This window comes from Oncorhynchus clarkii, chromosome 21 (genome assembly GCF_045791955.1).
Source record: "Oncorhynchus clarkii lewisi isolate Uvic-CL-2024 chromosome 21, UVic_Ocla_1.0, whole genome shotgun sequence".
Taxonomy (NCBI): Eukaryota; Metazoa; Chordata; class Actinopteri; order Salmoniformes; family Salmonidae; genus Oncorhynchus; species Oncorhynchus clarkii.
The window spans coordinates 13,424,873-13,450,526 of NC_092167.1; the positions used below are offsets into that span (position 1 = coordinate 13,424,873).

The 25,654-nt window shown below is 42.7% G+C and overlaps 1 protein-coding gene across 1 annotated transcript; it reads left to right on the top strand.

Annotated features, from left to right (window-relative positions):
- Positions 1 to 7,967: 7,967 nt before the first annotated feature.
- LOC139378594 (protein ADM2-like) lies at positions 7,968 to 25,341 on the top strand. Its single transcript, XM_071120908.1, has 3 exons — positions 7,968 to 8,066; positions 8,461 to 8,714; positions 21,286 to 25,341. The coding sequence occupies exons 2-3, from the start codon at positions 8,617 to 8,619 to the stop codon at positions 21,722 to 21,724; spliced, it is 537 nt and encodes a 178-aa protein (XP_070977009.1). The 5' UTR covers positions 7,968 to 8,066; positions 8,461 to 8,616; the 3' UTR covers positions 21,725 to 25,341.
- The last annotated feature ends 313 nt before the right edge of the window (positions 25,342 to 25,654 follow it).

Consider the following 25,654-nt stretch of genomic DNA (forward strand, 5'->3'; position numbering starts at 1 on the left):
ACTTCCCCAAGTGTCTCAAACTGTACTGTATCTGACGATAGAAGTGATAAGGGGAACTGTTTTATGATTTTCTGGTAAAGATCAAATCTGGTCTATATATACTGCAGTGCTGCCAATGTGGAAGGAAGAGAGATAGTTCAGGATGTCAATCCAACTGACGTCTATAGTGCTGCAATAATCCAGAATGTTTCCTCTCAAGGAGGCAGATACCATCTAAGTATACATAAACACAATAGTAATTGAGCCTATGATGTTTATCTGCCGTGGGAATTTACTATTTGAGAAAACAAACCAAATGCATGTGTTGGACAGACTGAAGCCTGTATGAAGTGGTCATTGGACCAGTCTGTGGTTGATAGGAGAGGCCCTGACCCAGGCTGCAAGGCTCAGCCTCCTCACTACTTCCCTGGGGTCAGAGATCCACAGAGTCCCCATGGTACCCAGGTGCCTGGAGCACGCACACACCCGCAGGCGATGGGAAATGTAGAAAAGGGCTTTGTGTACAGTAAACTCTATATTCCTGCTATGTAACTATTAGTGTTTTCACTCATAACAGAGAAAAAGCTTCAAGGCTGGTAGATATGTCAGAGATGTCTCTCCTGAGCTCTTTGGTGCAAGAACTCTTCTGTTCATTTATTTAAAGTGAATTAAAGGTCACATGAATTTACTGTATATAAAAAAAATATTATAAGCAAGTTGTATTTTGAAAATTCCTGTACATTCAAGGAGTTGAAAGAAACTTAACACCTGCCCATGGTCGTTGCCAGGTCTGTAAGTAAATGTATTAATGAACCAAGCATGCCTCTGAGAGAATGCATGAGGTAGGTTAACTGCAGTAGGTTAAACCTTGTTTTATTCTACACTGAGTATACCAAGAATTAGGAAAACCTTCCTAATATTGAGTTACCCTTTTGTCCTCAGAACAGCCTAAATGTGTCCGGGCATGGACTCTACAAGGTGTCGAAAGCATTCCACAGGGATGCTGGCCCATGTTGACTCTAATGCTTCCCACAGTTGTGTCAAATTGGCTGGATGTCCTTTGGGTGGTGGACCATTCTTGATACACACAGGAAACAGTTGAGTGTGAAAAACCCAGCAGCGTTGCAGTTCTTGACACAAACCGGTGTGCCAAGCACCTACTACCATAACCCGTTCAAAGTCACTTAATTGTTTTGTCTTACCCATTCACCCTCTGAATGGCAGACATACATAATCCACGTCTCAATTGTCTCAAGTCTTAATAATCTTCTTTAACCCTTTATATTTAACAAGTGACACCAATAAGGGATTATAGGTTCCACCTGGATTCACCTGGTCAGTCTATACCATGGAAAGAGCAGGTGTTCTTAATGTTTTGTAAACTCAGTGTACATAGCCATGATACTATCATCAATCTTTTATTTGTTTGGCTATTTGATACTGTGATCTCCTGTTCTCCTGCCGCCAGTTAAAAAGGGCCCAGTCAGGCGCTGTCAGTTCTGGAAGCACCACTATTGTCTGCCTACACTGTCCCACCGAGCAACAAGCACCCCGTCTGTGCTAACATGTTTCACCACACATAAGAGTGATCCCTCATTTGCCCATGAAATGGGCACACTTGGCAAAACCCTAACTCAATCAGGCCATCTCCTCCAACCCCCGTCAACGTCGGCCCCTCGCTGGTAACAAGAGCCATCCAAACAAACTTGACTGTGAGCTGTCAGAGAGACGACTAGCCACGCAAACAATCTTGGTTGTGCCCCAATCCCCTACAAACTAGCGGTGTAAACAAATTTGATGGGGGGAGCCACTATGCCTGTGAGCACACAGGGGAGACGGAGATGCTCATCCCAGTGGGAAAGACCATGTCTCCAAAATGATTTCTCACGGAGGATTTAATGGTGCCTCATACTTAGGGTTCAAGGGTCTGCTTGACATTACAAAAAGTCCTAATTTGATCATGTTTGTTTTCTTGTGTTTTAAAAAATGCTGACAAATTATGTTTATCTTCTATCTGGGACATAATCTGGTCTGTCCCCAGCCCCATTGGAGGTCAAAGCCTTTGTGCTTGGCAAAGCTCCACTGGGCTCAGCTATGTGTGCCTCTGCAGCTGGCCTCAGTAACTGTCCTCTGCTGAAGAACATTCGACTGATAGGAGGTTCACTAGGGGGCAGCAATTGTAAGATAACCAGATACAGTGAGGTTTCTGGTACTGTGCAGACACTCACAAACAGTGAACTGCACTAACTAAGTGAAACGACAGAAAAAGCAGGAAGTAAATTAATAAATGAGTGAATTGATGGATGAATGAATAGATGCACATGGATTTTTTTGGAAGATGGATAAAGTAGAAATTAATATTTGATAAATCATTCTTGAGTTATGATCAAGTTGCTGTGTAAGGAAGAAAAGCAGCTATTGGGTACCCACTGGGAAATTGAATCAACGTTGTTTCCTCATCATTTCAATGAAGTTATGTTTACCCAACGTGGAATAGACGTTGAATTTATGTCTGTGCCTAGTGGGTTATACTGTAACTGTTTGCAGTACATACGGAAAATGAAGTACAATATCCGTAGAAAATATTTTTTAGGGATTTATCAAGAGGTTTTCTCAGAAACAGGGGGGAACTTTTGGACTCTGGGAAACTCCATAAATCTTCCCCCAGCCCACAGGTGTTGTTTGTTTGTATGCACATCTTCTCTGCCATTTGACTGCACATTACTGGAACTAAAACGATTAAGTTGTTTCGCAACGAAGCCACCTACTTTGAGAGAAATGATCAGAACACTTCAGCTCTGTAATTTGTTTATGTGGTGCATCCTGTTCAGAAACCATAAGCAGACATATCCCCTGACCCCCCTATGTACACAACATTAGACAGCACAGATGATTTCTACACAGATTATGGTGTGTAATATGTTCTGTTTCGCCCCTGGGGAGCCTCTGTTTATAAGGGCTCCAGTAAAATTATAGTAAAACATTTTGCAATTTCAGAACGTTTACACAACCAATCAGCCAGTCTGTGACCCCAAAAATGTCACATCGGCTGTGACAAGAAGAGAGGAGGTTGGGCAGTACCACTCTTGAATGGGGGGAGTCCTACTTGTTGGGGAGGGAACAAGTGGTAGAAGGAAATGGTTTTCCCTCCGAGGCTATCCATAAACTGTGGCGTGCCACAGGGGAGCATGCTAGGGCCTCTGTTATTCCTGCTGTACATTAATGATAAAAAAGGATGCTTGCTCATGTAACCTGTTTCTGTATGAAGAGGATTCTGCACTCCTGGTGTCTCACAAAAACTCAACCACACTGCAGAATGAATGTAGAGCTCACTAACATCCATGCATGGCTCATAGACAACAAGTTATCTCTGCACCTTGGCAAAACAGAAGCAATTCTGTTGGGGTCTAAATTGAAACTAAACAAGTCCTCGGGCATCAGGGTACAGCTAGCAGGAGAGGTACTCACAGCCAAAACAGTCGGCAATTACTTAGAATGTACACTAGATGGCAACATCGGAGGGGGAGTATATGGTCACTAAGGTACGTGGTAAGAAAGGGCTAGCTAATGCACTCATTTTGACGATGCTAGTGTAAAGGGTTAGAACCGTCTACCTATTTTGAACGCACGCTTGTTGGTCTGCCTGCGCCAGGTGTGTGTGATTGTTATTTAAGGGTGTGGCCTTTTGTATAAAACCCTTCCTGTTTGTGTCATTCAGGGGATCCCCTCACTATGTGCTGGTTGGCTTGCCTTGTGATGGCAGGAGCGGTGATGGTGGTTTTTAATAAAGTATGAGAAATAGGAATTATTGTACATGTAGTGTGTTTAGGCACTGGCGTCCATATTTCACCTAGACTTGCTCTCCTTCTCCCTGGGCACGCCCTCCGTGACCGTGGCAACACATTATTATTGTCTGTTTGAGTATGTGAATGGAATGTATAAACCTAGTGTTATTTGTGTGATATTGAAGTCTGTCTTGTAGTACAGTTGTACGGCGCTCCTGGAGCTGATGATAGTATATGGACATTACGTAGGCCAGGAGATTGTGCATTTCTTGTGACAATGAAAATACATTGTTGTTGTCTGATTCCCATGCTCCCCCTTTTGATGCAAAGAACCTGTTATGTTTAGCTTAGTCCCAAGGATCTACCTCGCGTAGTACGACTACAGGAATTAAATATTTCTGTGCATTTCCCCCACGTTACAATGGCACTTCATGGTTCGTAGGCTTAACTAATCGACTAAAAAGCAAGCTTCAGAGAGCCCAGAACAAGTTGATTAGGCTGGTGTTGAATCTGAGCCCACGTACTCATATTGGTAGAAGCCAGTTTCAGGAGCTCAACTGGCTGCCCGTTGAGTCAAAGGTCACACAGACTTGGCTTAGTCTGGTACATAGGATCATCCATGGGGCAGCCCCAAGGTATTTGTCTGACTACTTTCCCCATGTTAGAGACTCACACAACCATAACACTAAAGCTAGGATTGTGTGTGTGTGCGTGTGTGTGTGTGTATAGATTCAGAAGCCTGACAGAGAAAGGTACTTTTTTATACTAAGGAGCCGCTGAGTGGAATAGTCGGCCTCTGTTAAAACTATTCCCAATCTGTGTAGCTTTTAAAGGAAGGTGAAATCCCGGTTATTGGATAGTGTGCCTCTGTGAGAATTCCCTCCACGCCCATTGATGATGGCTAAATAACGTTCCTTTGTGTATAGTATGGATATGTTGTGTTGTTATGACTAAATAACCAATTTGCCTTAAATTTTAGCTTCTGTTTTTTTTTTATCCTGGTACATGCCAAACTTTCTACGTGCTATCTTGAAAATGAGGACCACAATGGGAATAAGTCGTAGACTTTTTGGTGTTCATCCTTGATGATTCTTAATCAAGTGCATAATTTTGTATGTGTACCCTGTTTTAAATTATATACATATATAAAAAGAAAGCAGGGTCGCACAATCACAGATTCATGTCCTTTGATTGCTTGACCAAGACATTGTTTCGACAGGACATCATGGCACTCTGTCGGTCCATTTCAAAGCCAGAGTGAGTAAAAGTTGGAGGATCTTTTCAAGCACAGTGTGTGCTGCACAGAGCACTTACTCAATTACACAACCAGTAACGCCAGTGCATGACTGTGTCACGGATGACTAGGAGTGGAAGGTAGGAATCAGGTGCAGAGAGCAGAGGGTTCAATGAAAAATGGCAATTTATTCCGGCACAAAATGGTCATGCCCAAACACCGGGCGAAAAACATTGACCAACCCAAAACACAGGGTAACACGGCCCGGAGCACAACAACACCTCCAACTCAAAACGTGAACACAAAATAATCCCGCACAAACAAGAGCGGGCTTCACAAGCTTAAATAGGCGAGCAAATCAAGAAACCACAAATAGGAACAGGTGCAACTCATAAGACTAAACTAACAGAAAAGGAAAAGGGATCGGTGGCGGCTAGTAGGCCCGGTGACGACGACCGCCGAGCACCGCCCGAACAGGCAGGGGAGCCAACTTCTAGTAGGCCCGGTGACGACGACCGCCGAGCACCGCCCGAACAGGCAGGGGAGCCAACTTCTAGTAGGCCCGGTGACGACGACCGCCGAGCACCGCCCGAACAGGCAGGGGAGCCAACTTCTAGTAGGCCCGGTGACGACGACCGCCGAGCACCGCCCGAACAGGCAGGGGAGCCAACTTCTAGTAGGCCCGGTGACGACGACCGCCGAGCACCGCCCGAACAGGCAGGGGAGCCAACTTCTAGTAGGCCGGTGACGACGACCGCCGAGCACCGCCCGAACAGGCAGGGGAGCCAACTTCTAGTAGGCCGGTGACGACGACCGCCGAGCACCGCCCGAACAGGCAGGGGAGCCAACTTCGGCGGGAGTCGTGACAGACTTAGAGATCAAACCAGTCGGTAACCCCTCTGTTCATCAGTACACTGAGGGCACTGCTTCACGGGGCTGATGTCACATGACGCCTGCTCATTGCTACATAAATGGGTCAAAATCCTGGTAAAGCTGTCCAGTTTTGATATCCAATACATCCTAACCTCAGTTTGAATCAATCAGTTACCAATTCAGATACATGTAATTCATTGCCGAATCCTTGCGGTTGATATTCATCTCTTGGTTTTGCAAGGGTGAAGTTATATACTATTGGACTTTTTGTCACTTAAAAAAAATCTTGATTGGGAACTCACCTTTGGTCAAATTTTAATTGCCGTCTACAGAGTAGGAGAATTACATGTCTCATTCATTAGGGTCAGAACATCACAATGCTTTATGTAGCTATAATGCCATGTTTATAACATGCTTATGGATGGGTAATGTATGGTATAATATACATTTTTACTAAACACTGTAACAGGCTAGACCTGTCTGATGCCTTTCGAGGTCAAGAAGAAGGTGAGTTGACTTCCTGATTGGTTTACGGTGTCATTGTTATGATCCCCCCCTGGGAAAATAACACCAAACCAGAGATTATAGTAGATTGTAGGGTTGATCCTTTAATTTCAGCCCAGGCTGGATTTGGCTGCTAGCGGCTATTACCTGTGTGGGCACTGATACTAATGTTATTATAATGATTATGAGAGACTAATGGAGGACTTCAAAGCCGTCAACACTGCTGGAATAAACACAGTGACAACAGTGGAGGGTGAGAAATTGGGAAATTGGCAGCAGTCAGACGATTTGGCGAGTAATGAACATGGCTTAAAAACACAATTCATAACAGAGAGGGGGGAGAGAGAATTTCAAAATGTGGAAAATTGTCTGACTGACTTAACAAACAAAATGTATGTAATTCTTCAGGGGTGCTCTGTTTCAGACCTATATTCCCTACATTTACTTTCCCCACTCTATAGTTTATATCAACCCAAGCTGAAGCTCAAGGGGGCTCTCCTAAACTAGGAAAGACACTCAACCTTTGGCAACACATTTGGTCAGTTTTCTCTGAAATGACGGTTGCATAACTTCGTAACTCTCCTCTGTGTTTTGTGTGGATCAGGTATGTACGTTATGACTGTGCAGCCTAATTAATAAAACATGTCACAAACAGGATAGAGCGCAGGTGTTCATGCTTGCTAAGCTCGGGAGACAATACAGACTCACCCACTTTCCCAACGGACACTGAGTGGAATATGACTCGTGTTAGTCCGTTTTAGGATAAACATGTGACTGACACATCTACAACGCCGTAGTAAGGTTACTAAACACAAATGACAACATCCTCATTGTATACAGGAAGAAAATGTCCTAAACAAATTAGCTGCACGTGATCTTTATAGCCCTGGTGGCATCAATCTGTATGATAGCCACTGTAACCACTCATTATCATAGGTCACATGGTACTCTTTGTGAGGTCATATTTCCTTATAGTTCTGGAAAATGTAGAATAAATGCATGTTTGTGGCATAATCAGGAAGCAAACGTATCAATAGCACATTGGGCAGTACTTAGAATGTGTAGCCATGGGTGTGTCTGTCCAAAATTCAGAGGAATCTGAAAGAGAACTATCTATACCTATCCCTCAGGCTCACTTGGTGTTGAAGGCAAAGATAAGAGAGAAGGGAAAGGGAGGGGTGAAAAATACATGATAGAAGTCTGAGAAAATAATTTTGAGAATATGCCACCATTTGTTTGCATGACATATAGTATGGGAAATTGTTAATAAAACAACATTTGGATCAATGGTTGGTTAAGGATTAGTATGGATCTTTCTTAAAAATCTATCTTAAATATTAATATCTATAACTAAGTTCTTGGAAGGTCTTTGACCAGTCAAGAACCATCATCATTTTGGCATTTCAGTTGGCATTTGCCACCAAAACCAACAACATAGTTGTAAATGGCACACTTCAACATGCACACATCCATGTCATTTAGTGAATGAGGAATAAGTTATCCGACCAAACCACGGAGCCTACCAGGTACACCCGTTCAGAATGAGTCCCGCCCACTCAGTATTTATAAGCACAATGTCGTCTCGCTCAACTTCAGAAGTTGAATCTGAGAATTTCATCTTGACCAACACTTGTTAGATCCGTGGGAAAGTACTTAGACCTACGAGAATATTTCTGAAAATCCTCATATTCGTAAGATATTACTAACATTCATAAAATGTACTATTTTATATGAGTTATTATAGCTATAATTTGAAATGCAATATAATTGTTGTGTAAAATATGAAAAAATGGGTCTAGCTGGATATATATTAAAAAAAACTTTTCTTTAGTGCTTGAGGTTTCTTTATGCATAGCTTTCAATTGGCCACACATAGAGTGGTTCGTACACTTTGTACGCATGATTAGGCTACTGAATAGTGAGTGAATAATGCACTTGCAGGTGTCCCACAGGCACTCTTGAATATTTGTTGCAAAATAACTGTATTTCGTGCATATTTCGATAATATAACCTAATCAATATCCTGATCAAATTAGACAATTGTATTTACTTTTCTTTCCTTTTTTTATTCTCTGTTTATCACAGGATCATTTGACTGTCTCACACATTGTGGCCTGGATATCAGTACTAGCTTAAATACCAAAACATTTAGGAATTTTTCTTCCCCGGGAGTTGAACATCGTCCAGGTGGTTTGGGAACACCCTCCTTCCCAAGGGGTGTGTGTGAGAACTCGTCCCGAGATGCGTTCACTTCTGCCGGTTACTGTGTATTGCATCAGCCTACTCTCCCTCCAGCAGCTCCTGGCTCTCCCGGTCGCAGACCGTCTGGAGAGAAACAGGTAGGAAGAAAGACATTACATTACCTTCCTATATTGAACGTGCGTTCCAGTTCCTTCTCTTTCACTTTCTACGAGTGATCCTTTCTGGAAGTGATGATTATTGAACAGAAATGTTCTTCTGGAGGGCTTATTGGATATATAAAAGCTGATGCTATTTCGATAGGAAATCTGGAGGTCTAATTCAAATATAGGCCACATGTAGTCTTATTTTATTCCACGATTCGGAAAATACAGTGATGGATGAGATGCATTATTATGAAATTGGTTATTCTTGAATGTCCAATGACTCTGCCGGTGTTTGGTGAATTGACGTGCACCTTTTTTTAGCCTACTGTTTTTTTAAAATTAAATCACACTGTCAAACCACAAACCGATGAACCACTTAATATATAATGTCGAGGTTAATGGCATAAAGTACGCTGAAGTGTTTGTTTCGGGGAGATAACGGATAGAGAGTAGTCCTGGCGGGCAAGGTCAGAGCAAGACAGACGTGATACAGGGAACATGCGCTCCCGCTCAGATAACCAGGGGACTCTGTAGTTATGATATGACAATGTGGTAAAGTTTGAGGGGAATCCGTGTTTTTAGAATGGATTGAGAGTTCATCCATGCGCGCCTTGCGCAGTCTCTGGTTTGCACTGCTCTCTCCATTGGGCTAGGTCTGTTATGGGATTTAAACACTTGTGTTGACTTAAAGTTTCTTGATAGTGTAGGCTAACGAGTGCTATCTTATCCATGACCACTATGTTGAAAAATGGGTACCTTGACGAAATTACGCATTTATTCCATCTGCATAATAAAGCGTACTCTTCAGAATGTGTGTTCTTATATGATGCAACTGAATTTAGTCCAAAAACTCACATTAACTAATGGGACAGAGGACAATACGACCGTCATTGCATCATATTTTTCCACACTGCGCTACAAACACAAACTGAAGCGCAGGTTAGGCGCGTCATTACACACTGTTAACTATTTGATTGATATATTACCCATGTAACGACCGAGATACATGTTACATCAAATCTGGCCGTATTCATGAAAGACTTCCGTACAGTTCTTTATAGGTCCCTAAACGAAAGTGCTAGCTACTTGTGTCAGCGTTCAAAGTCAAGGTTTATTGCGCCAAACCATCTACTTTATCTTATTCACGTGTGACTATATTTTGGAATGCAACATATATATGGTTGTGTGTTTGTCTTACCAATTAGATTTGGTTTGAGTAGTTTGAGGTCACATGAGGTCATATTCCTAACACAGCAGTATATATGACCTCATGTGGGATATGACCTCATGTGGGACATATGATAGCAGAGGTGGAAAAAACAGTCCTCCTCATGTTGACATTTAGCTGAATTCCTGCAACGTTTTAGCCATTGGCTACTGTACTGTAATACTGTAATGAGGGGCACTTGTATTTTCCCACTCTGCTATTCTTCTATGTGTGACGTGGTAGTAAAATCCCAAGATCATAGGGAATTGGTCAATAATACCCATTTCCTATTTCATTGGGTGGGCAGACGTGCCTGTTCAAAGTGAAGGAGAAGTGCACTAGTGAAGACTCCAGTCTCTGGTGTGTTTTAGTGCAGTGAGAACTAGAGGGTAGAGTCAGGGTAGAGTCAGTGTCTGCATGCCCTCTTCTGGTGGGAGACTGACAGGAACCTGGACTCTATCAATGAGAGAAACCAATTAAAACACATGATTACCTTCACCAAGAGCTATGCCTTTACATAGAAATCTGGGATGTTCAAAGCTAAAAGTGGAACATTTTCACCTGTTAGTCATTTTTTGGGGCAAGTGAAGTAAGGCACTTGGTTGTATCTAGAATGTTCCTCTAATGTGGGTTAGCACTGTAGGACACACTGACAGGTTCCAAAAAATGTCCATGAGTTGTGTTGTTGGCCTGGTAACTCAGACATGATCAACCAAGGGATCTGGAGAGGATCATTTGTTGAGACTTATTCATATTAGGTCAGTGACACCACTGTTATCTTGTTTTATACAGTGCCTTCGGAAAGTATTCAGACCCCTTGACTTTTTCCACATTTTGTTAGGTTACCACCTTATTCTAAAATGTATTAAATTGTTTTTTCCCCCTCATCAATCTACACACAATACCCCCTTGCAAATTTATAAAAAAAAATGGAAATATCACATTTACATAAGTATTCAGACCCTTTCAACTTTGTTGAAGCACCTTTGGCAGTGATTACAGCCTCAAGTCTTCTTGGGTATGACACTACAAGCTTGGCACACCTGTATTTTGGGAGTTTCTCCCATTTTTCTTTGCAGATCCTCTCAAGCTCTGTCAGGTTGGACGGGAAGCATTGCTGCACAGCTATTTTCAGGTCTCTCCTGAGATGTTAGATCGGGTTCAAATCCGGGCTCTGCCTAGGCCACTCAAGGACATTCAGAGACTTGTCCCGAAGCCACTCCTGCATTGTCTTTTAAATTTAAAAAAAACCTTTATTTAACTAGGCAAGTCAGTTACGAACAAATTCTTATTTTCAATGATGGCCTAGGAACAGTGGGTTAAATGCCCTGTTCAGGGGCAGAACGACAGATTTTTACCTTGTCAGCTCAGGGATTCGATCTTTCAACCTTTCGGTTACTAGTCCAACCTTTCGGTAATTAGTCCAACGTTCTAACCACTAGGCTACCTGCTGACCCTTGGCTGTCTCCTTAGGGTCGTTGTCCTGTTGTAAGGTGAATCTTTGCCCCAGTCTGAGATCCTGAGTCCTCTGGAGCAGGTTTTCATCAAGGATCTCTCTGTACTTTGCTCCGTTCATTTTTGACTCTATCCTGACTTGTCTCCTTGTCCCTGCCGCTGAAAAACATCCCCACAGCATGATGCTGCCATCACCATGCTTCACCGTAGGGATGGTGCCAGGTTTCCTGCAGACGTGACACTTGCCATTGAGGCCAAAGAGTTCAATCTTGGTTACATCAGACCAGAAAATATTGTTTCTCATGGTCTGAGAGTCTTTAATGTGCCTTTTGGCAAACTCCAAGCGGGCTGTCATGTGCCTTTTTACTGAGGAGTGGCTTCTGTCTGGCCACTCTACCATAAAGGCCTTATTGGTGGAGTGCTGCAGAGATGGTTGTCCTTCTGAAAGGTTCTCCCATCTCCATAGAAGAAGTCTAGAGCTCTGTCAGAGTGGCCATCAGGTTCTTGGTCACCTCCCTGACCAAGGCCCTTCTCCCCCAATTTCTCAGTTTGGCCAGGTGGCCAGCTCTAGAAAGAGCCTTCAATGCTGTAGACATTTTTTGGTACACTTCCCCAGATCTGTGCCAGATCCCCAGATCTACGGACAATTCCTTCTACCTCATGGCTTGGTTTTTGCTCTGACATGCACTGTCAACTGTGAGATCTTATATAGAAAGGTGTGTGCCTTTCGAAATTAAATGTCCAATCAATTAAATTTATCACAGGTGGACTTCAATCAAGAAACATCTCAAGGATGATCAATGGAAACAGTATGCACCTGAGCACAATTTCGTGTCTCATAGCAAAGGGTCTGAATACTCCTGTAAATACATTTTATATATTTATATATATATATTTGCAAAAATGTCTAAAACCCTTTTTTCACTTTGTCATTATGGGGTGTTGTGTGTAGATTGCTGAGGATTATTATTTTTTAAGTCCATTTTAGAATAAGGCTGTAACGTAACAAAATGTGGAAAAAGTAAAGAGGTCTAAATACTTTCCGAAGGCACTGTATCTGCACTCAGACATTGTAGGGGAATCAACATTCAACAGAAAAGTGATAAATGTCACGTTTTGCTGACGTGCATTCATGAATGGACTGGCAAGTCTTTATGGCCCATAATTGAGGTTATTGACTTATGAGGATGTGGAAAAAGAGGGTTGTTTTTACCCTGCATGGACTAGATTGGCAGGGCTGAGATGGATGTGCCAGACAACAGTCTCCTTATAAGGTGACCCTATTCTGACAGGAGGGCCCCAATGCTGGAGGTTCGGACTTAGCTCAACAACCTCTGTCTACAGGTGTGTGTGCGCGTGTGTGTCTGTGTGCCTGTGTGTCTGCGCATTGGACAAACACCTGCTGCTGAAATCAAATCGAAGCAAAGGGAAACATGACTCAAACACCTCTCTGTTTATGTCAGTCTGAGCTCCCAGCAGGGTTGGGCTATTTCTGCTTCCCAATGGTTGTTAAGACTTCAATCTCTCAGAACTAACTTTCCATTTAAAACAGCAGGGACAGAATTTGTGGGTAATGGTGGATGTGGTTGTGGTTGCATCAGTGCTCTCTATCAGTGTGTTTGAGTGAACACAGCAGCTTTTCAAAAACAAACAGTTCAATAAGAGGGAGTCTGTTTGTCTTGTCCAAGCTGTGGCTGTGTGAGGGGTTATCGTTCCTAGAAATCCCCTCGGGATGTTCCCTTGGTGATGGAAAGGCGATTCATAATGTCCTCTCTCTTTTTCCTCACTCTCTCTCCAATTCTGTTTTCTCTCTTCTCTCTCCCTCTTTCATTCTGGTTTCTCCCTCTGCTTTCTTCCCTCCTTTTATCTATTTATTTACTCAGTAAATGTCCCACTTTTTCTTCCCTCTATACCAAACGCTCTGTCCTTCCCATCACACATGATGATCCCATCACAGGCTGATAACAATAACACAGGCCTCATTGCTCCTCCTCTCTTTCCCCTTTTCAGACTGAGGTGTGATGGGTGTGTTTGGTCATTGTTTCTCTGTACCGATAAAGTGATTTATGTCCTGATCATGGCCATTCACAATACAAAGTATACCCTTCATTGTGCATATAGTAACAGCTTGAGAGAAAATAGTTGAAGGCCAGAGCCAAACCAATATGGCTTAATTATGGCTTTAGAGACGAAGCAGTTTTACGTTGTGGATTCCAGCTGTGGGGTGCAGGGCGCCCCAGAGAGAGGCATGTTACTGGAGCTGATGTGCTGTTATGTGCTTGTTGTCATGACGACCCATTACTTCCACACAGTCTGGGACAGAGGTCAATGATATGACATGTCAGACATCCCGGACAGGATGAACACAGTTTGTGTATTGAGCGTGTGTGTTAGTGTAAAGCATATTCTCTTTAGAAAGAGGGGCTGTGTATGTGTCGACTACTGGTCTGTCTGTGTGTATTTGAGCCTGTGTGTATTTGAGGTTGTGTGTATTTGAGACTGTGTGTATTTGAGTCTGTGGATTTGAGTCTGTGTGTATTTGAGTCTGTGTGTATTTGAGTCTGTGTGTATTGTGGGTGTGAATTTGCTCAGGATCCCGACTGGACAGAAAAAAAACAATGTATTTCCCGTCTGTCCATCCTCCTCCTAAATCATTAACTCCCTCTGTCACCCCATATGGGGCAAGTGTCAGGGCCAAGCCCCCTGCATGCAATTCAGACGTCAACACCCATCCATTGTCCCAACACAATATTTACCCCAGAATCAGGCACATTGCATCATCATCCACCACCCAGAGGACATACTGTTGTCTTCTGAGTAATATATCAGATGCTCTTTGCATCCATTAGATGGTGATAGATTGTATAACTCTATATACATTAACTTTATATAGATTTATAGATATGCTTATACAATATCAAAGACATAACATGAACATTACCTTGACTAATATGGCTCATAAATACTTAAACTTTACTCCAGTTATCTTTTATGTACTTAAATACACTTTGCGTGCCTCACAGTCTGATATAACCCCAGCTGGCCCTGTAGATTGCTCTGTGAGAGGCAGTAAGTATGACTCTGAGGTTAGACCTCTGCTCTGAGGAAGCATGGCTGCTCTGATGTGGGCCACACTGTAAACAGAGGTCGATGTATGGAGATGTAATGTATCTACCACATAAACACTACCATGACCCTCCCTCCCTCTCTCTCTCTCTCTCTTTCTCCTTCTCTCTCTGTGCTCCGTGGGGGTCATTATGACCAGGCCTAAAGAAGAGGGGGAACCAGTCTCCCACCAGGCAGCTCAGAATTCCACAGTGGATTAGTGGCTAAGACCTAAATTCCACCGTCCACATCTATAAAGAAAATGCTTCCACTCTGCACTGATATCCTGACCATGGCAAAATGCTTGTGTGTGTGTGTGTGTGTGTGTGTGTGTGTGTGTGTGTGTGTGTGTGTGTGTGTGTGTGTGTGTGTGTGTGTGTGTGTGTGTGTGTGTGTGTGTGTGTGTGTGTGTGTGTGTATGTATGTATGTATGTATGGATTAGGGTTGTCACGATACCAGTCTTGAGATACAACGATACCAGATTTTCCATGGCAATAAAGAAAACACGAATTACACAAAACTCTATGGTACAATAAAAACCTACTTTACGTGAAATTTTGAGTGCTATAGATTGCAAAATTAACTAATGTGACTTGCCAAGATACTTCTGACTATCGCAGTACTGGAATCGTGACAATCCTTGTACAGTATATCTGTCTGTCTGTGTGTATACTGTCAGTATTAAAGAAATAACACAGGATAAAGGCTGAAGAAGGAACACAGATGGAGCTCTGAGGTCTGAGGAGAGAAGGACTAAACTCTTGTTGGTGGTTGAGAAAAATGTAGGTGTTATTCTAGCTAAGTACAGTCATTTGTAGTGTGGATGGATACCTACAGTACCGATGGAGATCAGGCCTCAATCAGGAGTCAGCACTGCAGCTGTGAGTGGCCGCCACAGTACAATTGGAACCACTGTGTGGTTTGAAGTCCGTCTCCCAATTCCCAAACCACTACACACTTAAGTCCACACTTAAGTGGATATGTGGCAGTCGTTCTTTCAAGCCATGGACTTTAGCAACTGTGTACACTTTCACCCAATGCAGTGCATGATGAGGAAAGTGCTAAATCACGCCTCAGCACGTACTTATCATCAACACAAGAGGTTATAAAACCACCAATGCATGGAGAACAAGCGTCGGCAATGGTTCATTCACAAATAAATCGCCTTTTGCTTATTTCTGTCTCCACAATCTGTCCTCAGTTAGCTGCATGGGGCCTGGCGAGGATTATGTATGAATGTGCCACATTTACTGTTGATTAAGGCACCCCATGGTAGGCTCCAGCCCCCTGGGTATAAGCATGTATGAAGGGTCTGGTGCTGGCCAAGGCTTACCCTTCTCTGAGGGGGCCTTACTGGGGCAGAGGAGAGCATCAGGCTGGGGCTGGTGGGACATTGGCGATTCCACGCCAGCGGAACATATTTTTGGTATCTCATATTGTTTTGGCAATTCTCACATTGAAACTTCATTGGGGAAAGGATGTTTGAACTGCTTTTTACATTTGTACCACAAGCAATGTTTGAGGAAATCATGATGAAAGTAGCCATTTTAGGCCCTTTTTAGACCTAAACATAGCTCCTGTAAGACCCTACGATCCGTGAACTGTACATGGAACAGATAACATCTCGGTGTCATTATACTCCTTATAGTGTGCTCTAAAATATGGAGTACACTACCGGTCAAAAGTTTTAGAACACCTACTCATTCAAGGGTTTTTCTTTATTTTTTAAAACTTAGTGCTCAGCATATGTGGGAACTCCTTCAAGACTATTGGAATAGCATTCCAGGTGAAGCTGGTTGGAGAATGCCAAGAGTGTGCAAAGCTGTCATCAAGGCAAAGGGTGGCTATTTGAAGAATCTCAAATCTCAAATATATTTTGATTTGTTTTACACTTTTTTGGTTACTACATGTTTCACGTGTTACTTCATAGTTTTGATGTCTTAACTATTATTCTACAATATAGAAAATAGTACAAATAAAGAATGAATGCCTTGAATGAGTAGGTGTTCTAAAACTTTTCCCCAGTAGTGTATGTCTAGATTCTGAAATAAAAAAATGATTTAAAAAAATCATTTATTCAACATTCAAATATTAATATCTCAAATTGACCTTTTTTGATTTAGTTTAAGATTTTTTTTGGAACAATATATATAAGTATATAACATTTCCAGTGTGGGCTTTCTGCTAATTCTGAAGTTATGATCAATTTTTTGAGCACCACCAACACAGTGAATGGGAAAATAGATTCAAAGGGAACTCCCTCTGCTGGTGATTTGCTGAATGTGCAATCCTACATGAGGCTGTGATTGGTTAATGACCTATCATGTCCATGTATATGTATAAAATTGGTCATTTTATTAAAGGTACCAGAGAGCCCACTCTGGAAATGTTACGTGTTTGAAGAGAATGTCTAAAAAGGATAGTTTTGAGATTAATATGAATATTTTTAATGTTGAATAAATTAATGTGAAAATGTGTATTTCAGAGAGAACACTATAAGGCCTATAATGACAGATGTTGTCTGTATTATGTACAGTTCACAGATCATAGGGTCTTATAGGAGGCATGTATACTAAAAAGGCTATAAAATGGCTAATTTCATCATGATTTAAAAAAAAATGGCTTGTGATAGAAATAAAAAAAAACGTGTTAAACATCCTGCCCCCCCAATCAAGTTTCTATGTGAGAATTGTCAGAACAATCTGAGAAACCGAATTGCTCCTGTAAGTCGCTCTGGATATGACTAAATGACTCAAATGTAAATCCCAAAAATATTTCCCGCTCCCGCTGGTGTGGAATCACCCTGTTGTGGTGGTTCCATTAGTGGGTCTCAGTTGTGATTCCAGACCTAAACCTCCGTCTAAACTGTGGGAGTAATACGAAAGAACAACACCACACTGCAGCACAAAGGAGTTGGGATCAGCTTACCCTTTTATCAAACCCTCAAAACCCCCTCCCTCTGCCCGTTATAGAGTAGCCTAATGGTTAGAGCGTTGGACTAGTAACCGGAAGGTTGCAAGTTCAAATCCCTGAGCTGACAAGGTACAAATCTGTTGTTCTGCCCCTGAACAGGCAGTGAACCCACTGTCCCTAGGCCGTCATTGAAAATAAGAATTTGTTCTTAACTGACTTGCCTAGTTAAATAAAGGTAAAATAAAGTTCCCCAGGCTGAGTGACTTTTAGCTTAATGCCCTCCAATGAAAATGTGACTTTTTTAAAATAATCGTCCACAGATCAGATGGTGCTGAAAACGAGTGTTGAGTGAGTGAATGTTTCCAAGAATGTGAAGCTCTTTGATCGTCTCCCAATCACAAAGACCTCCATTACTGTCAATTTGCAGGATTACTTTCTCAATAGCCAAATTAGACGGGCTGTCAGATCAGATGTGATCCAGTGAGAGAGTTCCCACGTTGGGCCGGCCTACAGTACATGGTGCTGCTGCCTTCTCCTGGCTGTGGGCTAGAACACGGTGGCCAAAAGGCTTATTGTGGGATCAGAACAACATCCCAACGAAACTGGAGAGGAGCATGTGCTCTGGGCACACTGACTCACAGTCACACCTCCGGTCCAAAGTCTTTGGCCAAAACGCTCCCTTCGGGTCCATCCGAGCCCTCCAGCACAGATACATACAAATGGGTCCTGGCTGGCCCAAGGGACAAAACAGACAAGTTCAAACTTGCTTGTGAAGCCATTATATAAAAGCTATATAAAAGTCTAAGGGCATCAGTGTCAGGTGGAAGTAAGGCGGTCCGGTCAGATGGTGTAACAGAGAGGAGAGGAGGACAAAAGGACATGCCACGAACTCCCTAGGTGGGAGGTGAACCCCACAGAAACCCAAACACGGTTAACCTCCTTTAAACAGCAGACTCATTCTTTCTTCTTTTTTTCTCCTTCTCCGCCTCTGTCCAGTTACTAATTCTCCAAGAAAATGTTTTTTTAACGACATCACAGGGTCTTTATGGCTGTCTGCCAGCCCAGAATAGCCTGACTAGCGAAGCAGCCATTGTCTGCTGCGTTGGGTCGGGCTCGGGGCGACATGGTGTGTTATGGGAGATTCCAGCGCTGAGTGAGCCACAAAGTCCACTACTGCTCTACCAGGGGTGGAAATAGGCATTAGAACACACACACACACACACACACACACACCACACACACACACACACACACACACACACACACACACACACACACACACACACACACACACACACACACACACACACACACACACACACACACACACACACACACACACACAAACACACACACAAACTACTTGGTCAATGGGGTGGATTGGGACTGACACAATGTCTTAGGGCAGCAGGAAGACTAGCGGTTAGAGTGTTGAGCCACTAACCGAAAGGTCGGTGTTTCAAATACCTGAGCTGACAAGGTGGAAAATCTGTTGATGTGCCCTTGCGCAAGGCACTTAATCCTAATTTGCTCCAGGGGCACTGTACTACTATGGCTGACCCTGTAAAACAACACATTTGACTACACCTATCCGGTGTACAATAAAATCTATCAATTTTTCTATGGATGTGAAGCTTGGTACAGCACACCCACTGATCACAGACATCAATTCAACACCTATTCCATGTTGGTTGAATGTCATTTCAAACAACATTGATTCAATCAGTGTGTGCTCAGTGGGCATTGTTTGGTACTGGCAGTCTACACACCCCATCAGTCCTGTTTTTGTCCAGGGACTCCCAAAGGAAGCTGTTCTGGAGCTGTTTTACCTTTGTTTTGTTTATTCACCATCTCTTCTTTCCGAACGGATTAAGTTTCCTCCTTCCTCCTGTGTGAGAAACACATTTTCCACCATGGATTCCAAACACAAAAGAAGACTGAGCCTGTACAGAAGATTGTATTTCAGCCATTTTGTGTACAGAAGGTCAAGTTTACTGTAATGAATATAGACTATCCAAATCTCTATAACAACCACATTGCAGTATTTATGCGGTATACTGTATGAATGTAGCTTCTTCCGCGCAGTCAAATACAATTTGTGCCTGTCTGTCAGCATGGTGTTTGGCACAGAAGGCGTGTGTGACTGGGAAATGCCATGGCCACAGGACAGAGCTGAATGACTAGGTGCTCCTGGAAATAGTGCTCCCTCGACATTACCACAGTGGTTACCAGTGACACCCACCATCACCAGGCACCAGGGCCCTGCCCCGTATGGGCAAACAGGCTGGATGGCAGGGAGACACAGGTGATTCAGTGTTTTCTTCAAATCAAATTTTTATTTGTCACATACACATGGTTAGCAGATATTAATGCGAGTGTAGCGAAATGCTTGTACGCGAAGCGAGGCGGCCATCTCTGTCGGCGCCGGAAGTGTTTAAGTTTTTCTTTGTGTTGGAACTCTGTGTACATGTCAAATATAGCTACCTTGAAACTTTCACTGACTGACCAGTCATGGTGCTGTTGCTGGAATAGCACTATGTTTTTGTTTGTGAAGTAGCTAGATTGGCTAGTTATGTTGGGCTTCAAGCCCGCAACACAAAACTCAGTTTGAGGTTAAATTGGTTGAACAAACCCATAAATGCTCAGTCATGATTGTGGTCTGCAGAATTTTGACCACGAACAACATGTTTGGCAAGAGCCTGGCCAAGGCACTGAACACATTAACTAAGAGACCGCCTTGAGGAGGCAGAGAAGGGTTTGGAACCCTGTTCATTAATATAGCCACTTCTCGCTGTGTCTGTACAGAGATTGGTTGGTTACCATTGGCATAGTGGCATTCTACAGTAGGCCTACCCTGTTATTTCTCACAATCCAGTCAGCATTTCACACGGAGAGCGCTGCTCTTTTTATAATTATGCTGTAAGCCAACCATCATTACTGCTTCTCCTAAAGAGCAGTTGGAAGCCGGTCAGAACCTGATGCTGTGGAAATGTTTCTGTGTCTCTTTAAAATGGAAAAAGGATACAAAAGGGACGTTTTCTCTTCCTTGTTCTAACTTTATCATGGGAGGACATTTAGCACACAAAAGTCATACTTACAACTTAAAATAATTTAGGCTTGATATACCTACACCCACTGGCGCCATTTTGAGAATGAAATTCCCTGACTCACTGTGGCCAGTGCTTCGTCAATATGACATCCGCTAGGTGCACGAGCCTCTACCTATTTATGGCATCTGTAACAAACTAAGACACAGAGACACAAATTCGAGCCCTCTGAGCAAACACACCCACAACAGTTCAGAGAATAGCATCCCCAGTGCCAAGTTTGAGTTGAGCAGCTAGTGTCATCGTCAAGAAGAGAACAGATGGCAGGGCCTCCTCCTCCTCAGCACTAAAGCCAGAGTCAATCTGAGATGTGTTTGCTAAACAGGCTGTTCCTGAAACTTAGTGATGCCTCCGTCCTGTGGACCCTTGAGGAGATAGTCAGTCAATCTCCAGAGCCACTCTGACTGTTTGCTTTAGCTAAAGTGAACATGAAGTCTCAATAGTTGTGACGTCCAGTATGTTGAAATTATCATAATAAATGGACAGCAGCCAGGTCCCCATGCTGTTTTGTTCCTGTGCTGAAAGGCCATTAGTCTTCTAAAATGCATTAAGGCAGGATGGTGACACATCAACCCTCACTATGCCCATTCCATGTGTAACATTTACTGTCAGTGTGTGTTGACATAAAATGCTGTTGGAAGTGTGCTTCACATCAGTCTGAGAATAACTAGGCCAGTTCTAAAATGACTTCTCTGATTCAATTGTCAGCATTGAACCAGAGTGGAAAGATACAGACATCAATCTTAACGACGTTTTATTTGTTTTCTGTCTTCCTAGGTTGGAGCTGCTTAAGAAGCTTCATGCGCTGAGAGAGGAGGAGATCTTCACTCCAGAAACTGGCACCGAACTCGCCAGCCCAACAGACTCCAGCCCTTCATCAGACCTCCAGTCCTCCACCAGATCTCCAAAATGGCTGCCTGGCTACCTCCGCAGAGACACACCACCCACTGTCATGAACACAGCCCATCTTGAAGCTCTGGTACGGGCAAGGCGTGAGGAGGGCGTGGAGCCACAACGGATGGGGTCAAGAGGTCGTCGCCATGCCCACTCAGGGTCACGAGGGGGTCACCACCACCCCCAGCTGATGAGAGTGGGGTGCGCCCTGGGAACCTGCCAGGTTCAGAACCTCAGCCACCGGCTCTATCAGCTGATTGGCCAGAGCGGACGGGAAGACTCCTCCCCCATTAACCCCCGGAGTCCGCATAGTTACGGATGAGCGACTGACAGATACTTCTCCCTCTCTTCCCTGAAAACATAAACACCCCAGCAAACTTCAATATATAGACATTTATCTCTATTTTATGAATCACAGATAGCCTTTGCATTAGTATTAGATGTAGTCCACACCTTTTTTAGATCCTGAAATTACGTACTTTTTGAATGACATTTGCCTTACTCCTCTGTACACCTCAAAAACGCATCATGCTGTTTAAGATGAAGGAATCTGACATGAATGAAAGCCTCATCGCCGACGCTTCCCACCACCAACCACCCCTGGGAACGAATACCTGTCACCCAGAAATCCTCTGAACATTTGGGTCTCGTCAAAGTCTTTGTGTTTCTCCCGGACTCCTGACTAGTCAAAGAGCTGCAAGGGGCTCAGTTTGACTTCCTAATCCTGTTAATGTAAGAATAAATGCTCCCGTCCACCTGTCTTTCTACTTAACACAAGCCAACGCAACTGGACGTGTCTGTATAATGCCTGATGACCTCCACAGCAGCAGTTAGCTCTGGCCCCATTGATCAAACACTTAAGCTTCTCATGTGGATTTCTACCAGGGCTAGGATCAGATCCCTGTCAGAGGGAATATATTCCTGAAGACCCGTCAAAACGACCCGATGAACCCTTTTACCCCACCCTAAACCCTGCCCCCTTAGATCTGCCAGAACAATTTGAGGGACCATGTTTGACCTATCTGGGGTAATCCTCTATTTTACAGACCACCAGCAACCATTTGTGGGCAGACACAGACACTGACCTCACAGACACAGACACTGACCTTACAGACAAGAACCTACTGTAAGTCCTTTCTCATCTGCAGCCAATGATGTTCCCGACAGAAGCAGTCTGTGGTTCTGTGAAGTGTATGTTTCAACAGACCACAGCCTTGACAGCCGCATTCAGGCATAATAGTCAAGTTCAGCAGTGGCTGGATGGAGATCTGCTTCTGGACTCGTCTAGTAGAGACTGTTTATAGAAAGAGAAAGAAGAGGGTAAACATTTCAATGACTCAGTTCCTATACAAGATGGAGATTTTCAATGTTTTTATTATGAATCATTGCGGATCTATTTTAGCGGTGATATCTATTGGTTGGCTCTTGAACACAGTGAACAGTCCTGCTGCCATTATCCCAGGGTCTGAGTGGGAAATATGATCCCCTTCACGTGATTCTTAAGTTCTCCCACTAAGTCTCGACTTTATGTTTACGGCAATTTAACCAATCAGACCTAATCTCTTTAGTTGTACCGCCACGGTACACATCGTCTGCAGTATTTATAAACAAAAGAAACCTTGACCGTGCCTTGCCCAGGGGACCGTATAACTAAAGCATCACAAGTTGCCAACCCAAACCCAAAATCTGCTATTAATAGTACTGACCAGGAATATTTAGAGGCTTACTTTGTCATTATCAATAATAATCCGGTCAGTTATGAATACTGAGATCCTAAAAACACTAGTAGTTTAGTGTGTATACACCAATACATTACGTTGTATGCTTGTAGTATGTCGAATGAGTCTAAATTAGCACAGTCAACAGCAAAGTGCTCTACTGTTACATTGTGGCTTTGTAATGACAGACCACGGATACCAAAAGTAAGGGAGGCAGAGTGCCACATTTTAAATCTGGATACAAAATATCATTAAAAAAAGATATGCCCTGAGATTCCCATTTCCCCTTGTTATAACTGTCTCTGAAATGGTGGGCCGGATGCCCTCACTAGAAATAACCAAAAACAATCTCAACTCAGCATGCATGCAAAAAACTAGCCTAACTTTCAAAAGGTGCAGAGTCTGTCGACCTGAAAAAACAAGCCACAACGTCTCTGTGACATCTTTAATACCCATAATAATCATGCAGCCTGGCTCTTTGCAACACATTCAAATGTTTCATATCCTCAATGTCAGAGGATTAGAATAGTTTAAATCATCCTCAACGTTCAGACTATTAGTTTTCCAATAACTGATCCAAACTTGCTGATGTTGCTATTATTGCTGTTAGAAACCAGGTCAGCCATTAGTCACACATTCATGTATTTATGACTATAACTATGTAAATATTAGGTTAACGTGTCATAATTATACAGTCACAGGAGTTCCCAAAATTAGCTTAGAGTCTTTTAGGGTCCAGGTTTTTACTGTTTTGTTTTGACCACAGCGTTGCCTCAATGAAGTCATTCTAGAACTATTTAAGTTAGTAGGGCAAGTGGTTTAAATTCACCAAATATCTGACAATACTTGACAGTCATTTTGTTTTTTGTGTGATCTACATCATACTATAGTGTGGTCTTATATTCCTCCATCCATATCCCCCTTTCATTTTGTTTGACTTATTTTTGTCTTTTTGGACTGAATCGTCTTAATCAAAACTGGGGCTTTATTTTATTTTAGAGTTAGCTCATTTAATCGTGGAGTGATTCTCTGTCTCACTCGCTCTATCTCACCATCTCTCCCTCTACCACTCTCTCAACTTCTATCTCAGATTATGACCTGCGCCAGGTCGCAGGTCATAATCAGTGGTTCATTGGTTCTTTAAATCTAATCTGTTCAAAGGCGTTGTGAAACACACATGCCATTGTCTCTGCTGTAATGGAGCTAATAAATGTCTCGTGACAGACCATTAAAAGGCTTTTCAAATGCTAAAAACCTTGGTGAATCTCTCGACTTCTTAACCACCACAGTCAGAGGTGTGTGTTTGTGTCTGAACGGCCACATATAGAATCAGGAACCAATCTCGTGTTTGTTGGATTATTGTTGGAGCCATGTTGTTTTTGCTGTACTTTTTCTCTGTGTTGTAATTACACGTCAGTGTTGTGTCACTGGCGGGTCCGTAGCCTTTCCTAGAAGCATAGCTGAGTGTTTTGTCTGGGTAAACTGCGTACCACCAGATTATTTACGACCTTTGACCACTAATACCTCCCCTTGTGTGTTAAGACAAACACTCTCCATCAGTCTTACATCAAAAGTAACGCTGCCATCGCCTGCCATTGTTAACTTAACCTATGTTGTAAAGAGATGCAGGAGATTGTGTTGTGTGTTCACGTCTGTATGTGAGTGTGTATGTGACTGTATGTGAGTGTGTATGTGACTGTATGTGAGTGTGTATGTGTAGGTACTTATAGTATAGTCGTCCTAGCCAGGGATCAGACACATCACAATCCCAGTCTGTTTTTCCTCATTCAATGTTTAATTATACTTAAGGTCAGAAGCCTCTTTTAGGGTCACAGCAAACTGAGCAAAGCACTTTAATGTTGTTAGTTCCTCACAACTTGAATTTCAAACATTGCAAGTCTATTTTTAATGACAGATGAGAGTTATTGTATATGTTGCATTTGATAAAGATCTGTATGAGTATGAGTGGAGTGAAGATGATATCATGCGCACTTGTGCATATTATATATTATTAGCGGTACTATGTAAGAAAAGTAATATATTTAAGTTATCTTTGTATGTTTATATATGTATGTCACCAAAGACACTATTTATCTCGTATTTCCCATGCTCCTAAAAGTTGACCTTTTGTTAGGAAAGAAAAATAAATCCTAAATGTTAATGTCAGACAATGTCTTTCATTCTCTGTAAAAAATAAAGAACTACATTGTAGTGAGATAAAGTCTAGTGTGTGCCTCTAATTTGTGAAAGTGTGTGTGTGCGTGCATGTTTGTGTGCGCGCGTGTGTGTGTATGCATGTTTACCTTCACGTGTGTGTGAGTACAGTATGAGAAACTCTTCACAACAGTTATTGTTAACAACATCGATGCCATTGTCAAAACGAAAAATAATGAAGTTATAATCAGAATTAAATCTACTCTCCACATGACAGTTGCCAGCAGTCTTCGATATTACTACATTTTAAAATAAATATAACTAGAGGTATCAAGATCATACATATTACTCAATATTTCCTTAAAGGAACAGAAATATGT